This window comes from Poecilia formosa, unplaced genomic scaffold (genome assembly GCF_000485575.1).
Source record: "Poecilia formosa unplaced genomic scaffold, Poecilia_formosa-5.1.2 Scaffold421, whole genome shotgun sequence".
NCBI classification, from domain to species: domain Eukaryota; kingdom Metazoa; phylum Chordata; class Actinopteri; order Cyprinodontiformes; family Poeciliidae; genus Poecilia; species Poecilia formosa.
In genome coordinates, this window is record NW_006800360.1 from 283,773 (window position 1) to 295,043 (window position 11,271).

An 11,271-nucleotide genomic window follows, 5' to 3' on the forward strand; every position below is an offset into this window, starting at 1 on the left:
TCACATTCTTCTTGAGAATTACAAGTTTTATTAAAACTGCAACATTTGTTCTAGTCGTGGTGAAATAAATAAGTGAGTGCAACAAATTATTACAAAATAAAAAGGTTTACACTTCAAATGAAATAAAGCTGAACGAAAACAAGTCAGTATGAAAACCTCTCTATGCATAGGAGTAAAAAGTGCTAAAACACACACAACGGCCTACAGCGTTCTGTAGCCCACTAGACATCTACGGTTTGTCGCAAAACAGAAAAGCTATAAGCCTAACGGAGCTGACCCAAAAATGTGAACTAAAGTGGCTAAGACAGGTCTTGGCCCGTAACTCAACATGTGCAAACTCACAGAGCAAACAGCAGGTTAGACATGAGGATGTCGAAACCAAAGCAAGGCTGGCAGGAGCAGCTTCAGGCATCACACACACTAAGCTCCCAGTCACACCAGTGCACGGACCTGGACATCCTGTATGGGAAGGTGAGGAGGAAACCAGAACAGACGGTAGCAGAGGCTCGTTGCGGTGTTACTGGATGGGAGGGGGTGAGTCAAGGAGGAAGTGACAGCTGGTCTGGAAGCAGCTCAGCAGTCTGCTTGTTCCAGATCTTACAAAGATCTCCACAGCCCTCTCCGTCTGGGTTCTTATCTGACTCGCTAACTTCACGCGAGAGTTTCTTCGAGCTGTCATCAAATCTTTCATATTGAAACTGTCCTGCAGATTTGGAGTCTGCTAAACATCTTCAGCCGGAACGTCCCGAGGCCGAGGGAGGCCAGCTGGTCGAGTTCTGCATGTTCACCCTCACGCGTGACGACGACATTTTGCTTTTCCACGGAAGTGACGAAGGAGTTTTCTTTCTGTAGGCCTCTCTCTGTGGGCTGTCGGGAGCTCCCAGGTTCTCCAAAAGCCTCTTCCGAAACACATCTTCAAACTGCAAGGCCAGGTAAGATTTAAAGTTCAGTGGAGGATGTTAAAATAAAGACGAAACAAACAAACAAATAAAAAAAGTTAAAATAAATGAAGAAAAGCAGAGCCTCACCATGTCTAGCACTGCAGTGGTTGTGTGTGTTGCTGTGGTTGAAGTCGTGGTTGGGGATCTTGTGGTTAGCTGCTTGGCTTTTGGCTTGGCACAATACATCTCCAGGTGGGATAGTTCACAGCCGTTGGATTTACAGCACTGGTCCACTATTCCCTTCCCCCTGGGCCGAGGGCCGTAGCCCGACCAGGAGCCTTTACCTGCAGGGACAGATGCACCGCACGTCAGCTCACCTGGAGCAAAACGCTCATGCAAACAAACCAGGGGCTGCAAATAACCATTATGGGTTAACAGAACATCTGCAGACTTTTTCCTTTGAACAATATTAGAAGTGAAAATGGAAATGAAAAATTCATTTCAGCTCATCAATACAGTAGATTAGTCAATTAATAATTGCACACTAGGTCCTAAATAAGTTTTTTTTTTTTTTTTGGTGAAGCTAAAACTGCCATTGGACAAGTTCTGATAAAAACAGGTTTACAGACAGAAGATTTTTTAATCTGAAATGCAAAATGTTTTTTTTTTTGTAGTTTTGACATAATTACTGTTCTGTGTTGTTCTTTCATTAAATGGCCTTTTGTTTTAGTCAGTATACTCTAATTAGGCGATTACTAAATTAGTCAACAAATATTCCAATCATCAATTTGTCACGATTAACCCGATTAATTGTTTCAGTCTTCTCTTTTGCAAATATCATTGCATTATGGCTCCTGCTTTTCTTACATCCTCTTAAGCAAACGAACAAAACATCGGAGTAAACCCAGAGATTTGTAGGACAAGATGCTACATGGTTAATAATAATAAAATAATTCACTTGAATGTACTCAGTTTAGGCTTTTTATACAGTGTAAATCTACAACAAGAGCCGCATTAGGGTGAGGATGTCAAATCAGTGCAATCCAACTGAATCCAATCCGAAGGATATTTTTTTTGACATCGTATGCTTTCAATAATCTCTTATTTATTTAGTTGCTCTTGTTTATTTAACTTTTGCACGGATTCAATTGAATCATCAAATTATCAGTAGTTATTTTAATCTTCTGCACACTGATTAGTTCGCCAGACAATCAGCCTGACTGGCTGCTGCTTGAAGCTCTCCTGGCATCCATGAGGTATCCTCTACCCCCTCTGCTTGCCCCAGAGTTCACGAGGGAAAAAAAAGTAACAAAATGTGTTTGGCGAAGAGGGAAAGCTGCACGGCAGAGGTTAGAACAAAAACAACATACTCATGTGGAGTTACAAAAAAGCTACTTCGAGTATTTTCTGCAAAAAAGATCGTTCAGTCATCCGTCAACAACTCTTCGGTAAACCCGAATACACAGTTTTCACACCGACTTTTCGGGAGAATTTGGTTGGAACTGGACGCCACACTCAGCTGCCCATCGTCTCCAGAAGCTGAAGCACAGAGGGAACCGACTGTGTCGTAGTTCCTCCTCCACCTCCTTTTTTTCTGCACCTTCTCCTCCGTTTTCAGTCGGAATGCTGAGCTGCTCTCAGATAGCGGCTGTTTTAACAACAACGCTATCGCACACCGAGGCACAGTGTTCTGGAGAGTCCACCGCCTCGTCGGTGGACCCGCAGCAGTCTGATAGCGCAAGCAAAAAGCGGCCTTGGTCGGAGCGGGGCGAAAGGTAATCGGGTGAAAGGGCTTCTGGGTAATTGTGTGGACGCTAGTAGAGACGATAGAGCTGAAAACAGCGCAGCTGGACACACGGAAGCGGAAACCCGGATGATTGTCCAGTGGGAGATGATGCTCAGGGTCGAGCCTCGGCTCCGTGTATCAAAGGGAAGTAAGTGTTTGTGTTATTGAACTGATAACTTCCTCAGAGTTACATCAGTGTTTTCATTCGGACATGTTGACCAGGGCCACAACAGTGGAGGAGCTCCGTGTTGGTGTGAGCAGACAATATAACCTCCTCCTCGGCATTTGAATGTTTATTTGAACCAAACTAAAATAAGCCTGCCTTTCTGTTGTATCCTGACAAAGTATCTTAATTATCACTTTACATTTTTATTATCAAAGTTCTTGTTTCTTTAGAAACATTTTTTCTCTCCATAAGAAGCAAATATTTTTTTGACATTTTCAGGAGACATTTCTCTCTTTTTTTCAGTCAGAAAACTAATTTTACTCGCAGGACAATTGACTTTGTTCTTGTCATTTTCCATGCATGTTTTGCCTGAGCAACAGTCTTCGTCCTCCCTTTGCTGACATCTCAGTTAACTATATTGTATTGGATACGTCTGCTTAAATATTTCTGGTGCAAAGTGTCTTAAAATGATATTCATTGAAGCTACAAAAATACAATTAATGTACTGGAATTGAATGCACCTGTAGCAACTAGACGGTGAACCAGGTTGTGTAAAGAAAAAAAAAGATAAATTTCACAGTCATATTACCACAAACTAATATTGTTAATTATAGTATTGGTTTGTGAAAGTGTCCAATATGTTTAAATTAAAATGAATTTAATCTACGTGTTATCAAAGCTTTTTGTCTGTTTTTACAGAAGTTGGAAATGTAAGATTACTAAATCCTGTTACTTGAATTTTCACCATAAAATGTATTTTAAAAAACAGCCTTTGTCTACATTTTTGCTAAGTTTTTTTCTTGTAAATGAAATGGCACAGTTCATCAACCTAGTCTTCTAAGGAAAACAGTCAGATAAAGCAATCAAGTCTTCTACTTTTCATTGAGTTTGACCAGTTTGGTTAAAATCCATCCCAAACTATGAACTTGCAGGCTGCAGAAAACACACAAAAACAAAGAAACACGTGGAAACAAACAGGGAGACTCACCTAAGTAGATGCCCCGATCCCCACAGACGAACAGGAGGTCACTGAGGAGCTCGGAGCCGCAGCGCAGCCGGGCCCCCTCCGAGAACAGGGGCCAACCCGCCAGACACATGCTGCAGTAGAACACCCAGATCCGAACACACAACACCTGGAAGCACAGGGGAACATTTAAGGTCAGCTCTCCGACACTGTGATAGCAGAACATAGAGCCCCAGGCGTGAAACTGCTGCTGGACTCCAGAGCTCCTTCCGTGACACACTGCTGCTTTCTAAACGCTCTCTGGAGCGTCACAGCAGATCACAGATCAACTGGATTCACCCATGCTGGTATCTGCACAGCTTTACTCATTTCACATAAGATTTCTGCTTTTACTGTCACTTTTTGCAAATAGTTGTCAGTTTTTAATGCTCAGACACTTTTTTTTTCTTTTATTAACCTGCCCATACCTTTGGACCTAAGTATGCTATTTTTAATAAGTGCAGAGAATTTATGTGGAAATTTTCCTTTTCCTGTACTGTTTACTCTTTTTTTATTCTTTTTTAATATATATTTTATGTTTGTGTGAGTCTACGTTCTTAGATCGCCTGTCACTTTGCTGCTGTGGCATCAGAATTTCCACTCTGTAGATGAAAAATAAGGACATTTCTATTCCATTCTATTCTATTATCATTGTGATTGTTATTATTATTACTACATGTTGGCCTTATGAAGCCACATAATAAAATCATTATCTCCTGTGTGTGGAGAAGAGGAAGGTGGACTGGCTCTGGAAACCATAGAACATGACTAGCCTATATGAGCTGAAGCTCATGATCACTCGGGTCTGATCAGCAGTTTCATCCTGGGTGGTTCTAGGTCTGGAACCCAAAATCACATTACTAAAAAAAAAATTTTTAAAGAACCACTTTAACAATGTTTATAATAAAGCTTTTGCTGCTTTGATCATACTGAAAGAACAATAAAGCACATTTTTATTCAGTTTGTCTAATCAAAATCACACACACAAGATAAATAGCATCTTAAGATTTATAATAACTTTACTGCGCGCGCACGCACACACACACACACACACACACACACACACACACACACACACACAGAGAGAGAGAAATTGACTTAAATTCTGTTAAAGGCAGATACTAACTGGATCTACTAAACTGAAGCTGATGTCTGAAACGGCAAGATAAAGAATAATGATATTCTTAATATGCAGTATCTCATCTAACATTGACAATCTGAAATGTCAATAAAACGACAGATGTTCATTTCATTTTATATTTGGGGTTAAATATAGCAAACAACAGCAGTATCTTAATTTAAAACCAATGTTTTCCACATGGAAATCAAAACATTTATCCAGCAAATCATCAGGTCTCGTTGAATTTAAAAACTGGTTTAAAAAAAAAGGCTTTCTGTAATAAAAATGTAACAAGGTGATGTATTCCTCATATGATCAAACATATGAAGACTGAAACAAATGCAATCCATCTTTCTGTATTGTGTAATCTTTCATAACTCATCTATCACTGAACGCTTAAGCAGAAATTCATGAGCCTTTACGCAGGTGAGGCTGATGCAGAAGCCGAACAGTGATCTCCCTCTGCTCCCATCTGAGCAGATTGTCTTATTTTTCCTCCATATTATTGATTTAAGCATTGATCTTCCTGCACCAAGGAGAGGTGACCGTGTCTAGTAAAGAACCTGACTGGTTAGGCAGTGAATGAGCATCAGAGCGGAGCGGCGGCGGCTTACCTTGAGTGTGAGTGTTGGGGCAGAGTGGCGGCATGAGGGGTGCATCCTGTCTGGCTAGACGGACTTCAACCGACCTGCACACTTATACAGAGAGAGCCAGGGGGACGTCCTCTCTCCCTCCCTCCCTCCCTCACTTGCTCCTGACGTAGTTTCTTTCTCCGATCTCATCCCAAACCACTATCAGAGTATTTACTGGGCCATATCATCGTCATGTAATCGGTATCAGAACGAGAACACAGAGGAGTCATTCAGTTCTGTCCACCTTTAGGCAGGCTAAGTGTGTTGTTCATGGGTGTCTTCCAAAAAAAGGAATTCAATCAGATTTCTCACTTCAACACGAAGGCTTTTAATGGGTGAAAGTGCTCAATGTGAGGACGTGCTACAGACTCATTTATCTAGTGATCTAGTTATCCAGCCACAAGCAGTCATTTTTAAAAGTCAAAAGCAAAAACAAAAGTAAAGTGCAACAGTCCTGTTTCCTTCCTGTAAAACAGCTTTTGGTCAATAGTTACTTAGACTTTCACTGAACACGAGTAAAAGGAAGCAGTGTCATGAAAAATCTTTGATAACCTGAAAAACTCTTTGTCAAAGTTTTTCATTACACTGCTTCCTTTTACTCATGTCCAGTGAAATTTCAGTCCTGGTTATTTTTAAAAGAACGTGTTTTGTTTAAGATAGGCGAGTTTTAAATCATACAGACAGCAATTTCAGTGTTGAGTCTAAAAAACAAAACAAAACAGAAAAATCATCAAAGAACCAATTCTTAAAGATGCAGTTTTATGTACAATTTACTTTTTTTGAGATTTGCATCATGTTATTCCCTCACAGAAAACATACCTGGAGTGTTGCCTTGATTATTTCATGCATGTTTGAGAAATCCTTCACTCAGCTCCTTCAGACTAGCCAAGAGAAATTAGCAAACACCTGGTGGGACTGTACATCTGCTGAGCCCCTTGTAGCTTCTCGGTGCTAACGGGTTAACAGAGCAGCCAGATAGGGATGACTTCCCAAAGGGGAGTCATCACAACAGTCCTGAAGAACAACAGTTTTTAAAGACACAGAGGTCCAATTTCAAGGCATTAAGTTACAAAGTCAAACTTCTTTTAAGTCAAATTTGATATATAGATGTAGCTTTTTTTTTATAACAATTGTAGATAACATAGTTACCTGATTGTGCTACAAAAATAACACTATGTGCCTGGAAAAAACAATACTACCCCTTTAACAGGATCTTCAGTCACAGAAACCCAAGTTGTTTCAACAACAGTGGCTGTAGACTTTCCAAAGATTAAGCTATTTGGCAGAAAGAAAGTAGGATTTCAGGTCCAGCAGAGTAGATAGTTGCCAACCTGGCATCCCGTCCTCAATCTGAAGGATGGAGCGTCTGTCTGACTCTGCTTCCTCAGTCTGCTCAAATACTCATCTGTTAATGATGGACTGCTGGACTTGTCTTTGTTTCCTCACTTCTGTGCTATCTGACTCTATAACTGCAGAGACGTGTTAAAAAGCTTTAACAGAAAGAACAAGAGGGAGAAAAGAGAACGAAAAGAAGTAATCAGATTCAGAAAACCCGAAGGACTGATGACGAGCGCCTAAGGACTGGAAGGAGAACGCAACAAAAAAATTAAATAAATGTTAGAAATGCAACCTGTAGTCCAGACAGTCCACCAGTTTATTAACGTCAAAACAGCAGCAGCTACACCCACCGTGAGAACTTTATAGAAATGAACAGAAGAACCAGAGTTCTGTCATCTTTTCTGTCTTCCACATCCTGCCGTCCAACGTGTGAGGCTGGCCTCACATTAAAAACCGTGACACAGAGCACAGCTGCTGGATAAGGCCTTGTGATGCAATTTAACGGGGCAGAAATAACACTAACTCCCCCTGGTGGCTAAACGTGTGAAACGGCAACGTCAGAAGTGTGTCAAAGTTGAACTGCATTAGAAAATGGTCACAACTTGTAACAGAAACCTTAAAACTCCATTATGTAACTTTTTTTTTTTTTACATTTGTGTTAAAATTGTCACCATGTTGTGACACTATAAGACAAATAATCTGTGAAAAGATCAATCTCCTGCATCTCCTCCCTGAGCTGCTATTGCTGTCTGAAGAAACACACCACTGCTGACCAATCAGAGCCAGGAGGAGGGGCTTAATGCTGTCAATCACAGCTACAAACGTGCTAATGGCAGAGAAATCACTTACAGGAAAACCATTTATCCGCTGCCACTGGTGGTTATGCTAACTAACCTGAGAATTCATGACAGGCTATGCTGGCTGCAGTGTAGTACAAAACAAAGGGAAGCAGGAGAGGGGGTGTGAGCAGCATCAAAAGAGGATGATTGACAGCGCTAAGACCCACCTGCTGGCTCTGATTGGTTATTTCTAGTTAGCACAAGGAGAAGGCAGAGGAGCTCAGTTTGATCACAGATTATTCATCTCATACCTTACTGACACCACATAGTGACAGTTTCAACAAATATGAATGTTTTATTATTAATAATAAAAGCTGGATTCTGTCACTTTAATAACAGTGATTTAGGAATCAAGAGGTTTAAATTGTCCAACTCATTTTATATAAAACGACATGTTCATTTCTTTTTTTCTTAAGCTGATCGCTAACATGATAGCACACATAATTGGTTTTAACCCATAAAAGTTACTTAGGTGAACTGTGTATTTTAGTAATTGGACTTTCGGCTGAAATAAAACAAATATCTGAAGAGGTCAGTTCATCATAGTTTATTTATGCTCATTTCAAAAGATTCAAACAACTGTTTAATAATGTCTATAGATCTGAATGTAAGAGGAGCTGTTACAGCATTAAATAAAGGGTTTGTCTTTGTAAAGTTTCTATGGAGACATCCTCCAAGTCTGACCGCAGTGATCATGGGTTTGAAATGAGTCCAGAATGAGCAGAAGAAATCCAGAGCCAAGAGTGTACAAAAAAACAAATGCCATATCATCTCATTATTTAACGTCTAAATTAGCTGATACAGGTGAGCGATCTCCTCCTCCCGCTCCAGCTCTTCATACTCAGAATCTCTGGATATGGAGGCGGCAGCGACCCCAACAGGCTCTGCCTGTGTCCACCACTGGCTGCCACTGTGCTCATCGTCCTGACTGTTCACCTCCTGACTCCCGTTCATGTGATTGGTCCAGACAGAAGCCTCTTCCTGGTTTCTTCCTGGACTGTTACCGTCTGCTCTGTGTGTGCCGTCAGAAGGCCGAGGGGCTGAGGACACATCCCTGACAGAGGAAACGCCTTTTGTTTTCAGTGCGGCCTTCTCACAGCGCTTCACTTTACCTGCATTGGTTTTTGTCTTCGGTCTGCCACCGATGAGCTCCTGGAAAACGGGCAAACAGAACATCAGACTCAGATTGTTTTATAACAGGAAATGTTTCACAGTAAATTCCTCATTTTAACCTCTGCTTATTGTCTTTGATGTGCAGCGTAGAAGTGAAGTAAGGAGAATAATTCGTGACACATTTACATTCTCCAAAATGCACATCAAGATCCACCCAGCCTGGCTTAAACGTACTGTGTTAAAAGGAAAAACTTAAAAAGACTGTTCAGTTCCATCCCATCTGAAAATTACATATCTGTAAAGTTTCAATCTGGAAACTTTGCTGGTGTTCTAGGGTGCCACCAATTTGGTCACAAATGTGACCGGATTTCTCAATAGTACATCTGGGAAAAAAAAAATCTCAAGTCCCTCTGGTGTAACCAGACATCAGAGGTAAAAAAAAAAAAAAAAAACTGGGCCCAATCTGGGACACATTGGGCCCATATTGTAGTCTAAACCAATCAGAGATAGTAAAGGGTGGGATCCCCCTCTGATTGGTCGTAATTCAGCTCTTCGTGAACCTTTCAATGCCTGTTTCCTGTAGTCAGAGGGGAGTAGGCTAGGCTAGGCAGGCAAACAGAGAAAAGTTATGACCTTTTCTCTGTTCCAGTATGACCTTAGATTGGTGTGGGCTCCAGAGGTAAGAGTGAACCATTCAGTTTTCACAGACAATTCTTCCTGTTTTGCTAAACTAATTTACCCTGTTGTGGGTTGTAGATGGCTGGCCTGATGTTGAAGGCATGGCAGCCTGACATACCGGCTGCTGTTTCCGTGTCCTCCGAGCTCTTCTCTTGGCCTTCCTGATGCACAGATAAATCTGCCCTTTGTAGACGACGACAGCATCATCATTGGCCAGCAGAGCTGTGTCCTGACTCAAAAACTCTTCTTTGGACGAACGTCTTCCAGGGGAGATGTTCTTGAGCACGTCCCTGGCTGCTCGGTTGGAGGAAACAAAAGACATTTTCAAAGGACTGGCTGGAACCTGCGTGCCTACAAACGGGAGCAGGTTGTCAGCCAAATGTCTTCCTGAGCCTGAGACAGATTCCTGTCCTTTCCGTCTGACCACCACTGGACAGATCCATGTCACATCTGTTGAGTCACTCTGCTTCCAGGCGGAGTCGCCCTCAGAGACTGGGAGGCCTATTCTTCTGATGACTGAGTTCGGTAAATTCTTCAGGGGAACGGTTTTCACCTCGGCCTCCACAGGAATGTTAATTTCCCAATCTCCACACTCTTCCATGTTTAGATTTATCTAGGAAGAAAAGAATAAATTACGATAAATCCACTTTTCATGTCAACTAAACCCTGACTCAGTCAACATGATTACTGCCTTCCATTGATTCAAGAAAAAATAAAACATACTTTTAAGGTTTCTCCTGTGCAAAGGTGTAGGCTATAACAGGTTGCTACTCAACGAAGACTTAAAACATTTGTTTTGCATCAGTGAGGAGTTTTACAATGCAGCTCCTGAAGGTAACGTTTATAAAAGTTTAAATAAATATAATAATTGGTTTTAAATATTGAACAGGTGAAAGGGAAATAACGTTTTGAAACACCTTTAGTGTTTAACCCGGAAGAGTAGGGGTGAACTCGGATGTTAGCTGTTTGGGGCGTTAGAAAATATGTTTGACTTAAGTTTTGATAAAGCGAACATACCTGAGACTTCTTCTGACTAAAAGCCTCGAGTATTCTCTGTTAGCTCAATTTAATAAGTCAGACAGACATTAGACAGAAAGAAACGACAATCTTCTTCGCAATCAAACGTTACATTGAGCTAACGGGGGGGCTCCTCATCGAACCAATATTAGCTGTTATAAAGCTAAATATTACTAACAAGGTCCTCTCACAAGAACCATTACGACCTTTTCCACCTACCTTGATGTGGGCGGTAGCGGATGAGTACAGTTAAACTGTCACACGTTCACGATAGCACATTTTCGATTTGCAAATGGAAAAAAAATACAAACTTCCGGTGCAGACTTTTTCAGAATAAAAGCGGATAAAACCTGCAGCTCGGAGCCGGAAGTTGAATCCGGAGACATTGCATTTGCAAGTTGGTAAATCCAGTGTTTTTAAATAGAGATATGATTTAAAAAAAAATGCAGGTTGGAGTAGTTTTAAATTTTAATAAAAAAAATACCAGAAAATATATTTTTTTTACATTTATTCTTCTTGTTATTAGTTTGGACCACTTTTAAAATATATTTAATCTAAAAAAAAAAAAAAAAACTAGAATACTGTATAAAAGTGCCAAGCTGATATGTGTTGGTGGACTGAGAGCAAAATGACTCAGAGGATTAGAAAAGTTAGGAACTTCTGGATTAGAATTTCAGATTAAAAGCACCTTCTGGAAA

At 40.8% G+C, this 11,271-nt stretch overlaps 2 protein-coding genes across 6 annotated transcripts; both read right to left on the reverse strand.

The window, feature by feature from the left end:
- Positions 1-5,815, reverse strand: igf3 (insulin-like growth factor 3). 2 transcript variants are annotated; one of them, XM_007576959.2, is made up of 4 exons: positions 5,571-5,815; positions 3,822-3,966; positions 1,029-1,225; positions 1-920 (listed from the first exon to the last, which is right to left on the reverse strand). In XM_007576959.2, exons 1-4 carry the CDS (start codon positions 5,613-5,615, stop codon positions 732-734), a joined length of 576 nt encoding a protein of 191 aa, XP_007577021.1. In that variant the 5' UTR covers positions 5,616-5,815; the 3' UTR covers positions 1-731. The 2 variants fall into 2 exon arrangements, with proteins under 2 accessions (XP_007577021.1, XP_007577020.1); XM_007576958.2 differs by lacking the exon at positions 5,571-5,815 and having other exon boundaries at positions 3,822-4,263.
- A 2,477-nt stretch (positions 5,816-8,292) lies between these two features.
- Positions 8,293-10,942, reverse strand: LOC103155311 (uncharacterized). Of its 4 annotated transcripts, none has more exons than XM_016663454.1 (3): positions 10,780-10,942; positions 9,618-10,169; positions 8,293-8,917 (listed from the first exon to the last, which is right to left on the reverse strand). In XM_016663454.1, the coding sequence occupies exons 2-3, from the start codon at positions 10,155-10,157 to the stop codon at positions 8,552-8,554; spliced, it is 906 nt and encodes a 301-aa protein (XP_016518940.1). In that variant the 5' UTR covers positions 10,158-10,169; positions 10,780-10,942; the 3' UTR covers positions 8,293-8,551. The 4 variants fall into 4 exon arrangements, with proteins under 4 accessions (XP_016518940.1, XP_007577022.1, XP_007577024.1 ...); XM_007576960.2 differs by having other exon boundaries at positions 10,793-10,941; XM_007576962.2 differs by having other exon boundaries at positions 9,675-10,169; positions 10,793-10,934.
- Between the last annotated feature and the right edge of the window lie 329 nt (positions 10,943-11,271).

Excerpts from the sequence above, each read along its gene's own strand:
- igf3 (XM_007576958.2), bottom strand. The coding sequence starts at position 4,023 with ATGTTCTGCTATCACAGTGTCGGAGAGCTGACCTTAAATGTTCCCCTG. Across the intron at positions 1,226-3,821 it reads GGATCGGGGCATCTACTTAG|GTAAAGGCTCCTGGTCGGGC; the intron begins GTGAGTCTCCCT and ends CTGTCCCTGCAG. Across the intron at positions 921-1,028 it reads CCACTGCAGTGCTAGACATG|TTTGAAGATGTGTTTCGGAA; the intron begins GTGAGGCTCTGC and ends CTGGCCTTGCAG.
- LOC103155311 (XM_016663454.1), bottom strand. The coding sequence starts at position 10,157 with ATGGAAGAGTGTGGAGATTGGGAAATTAACATTCCTGTGGAGGCCGAG. Across the intron at positions 8,918-9,617 it reads CATCTACAACCCACAACAGG|GAGCTCATCGGTGGCAGACC; the intron begins GTAAATTAGTTT and ends CCCGTTTTCCAG.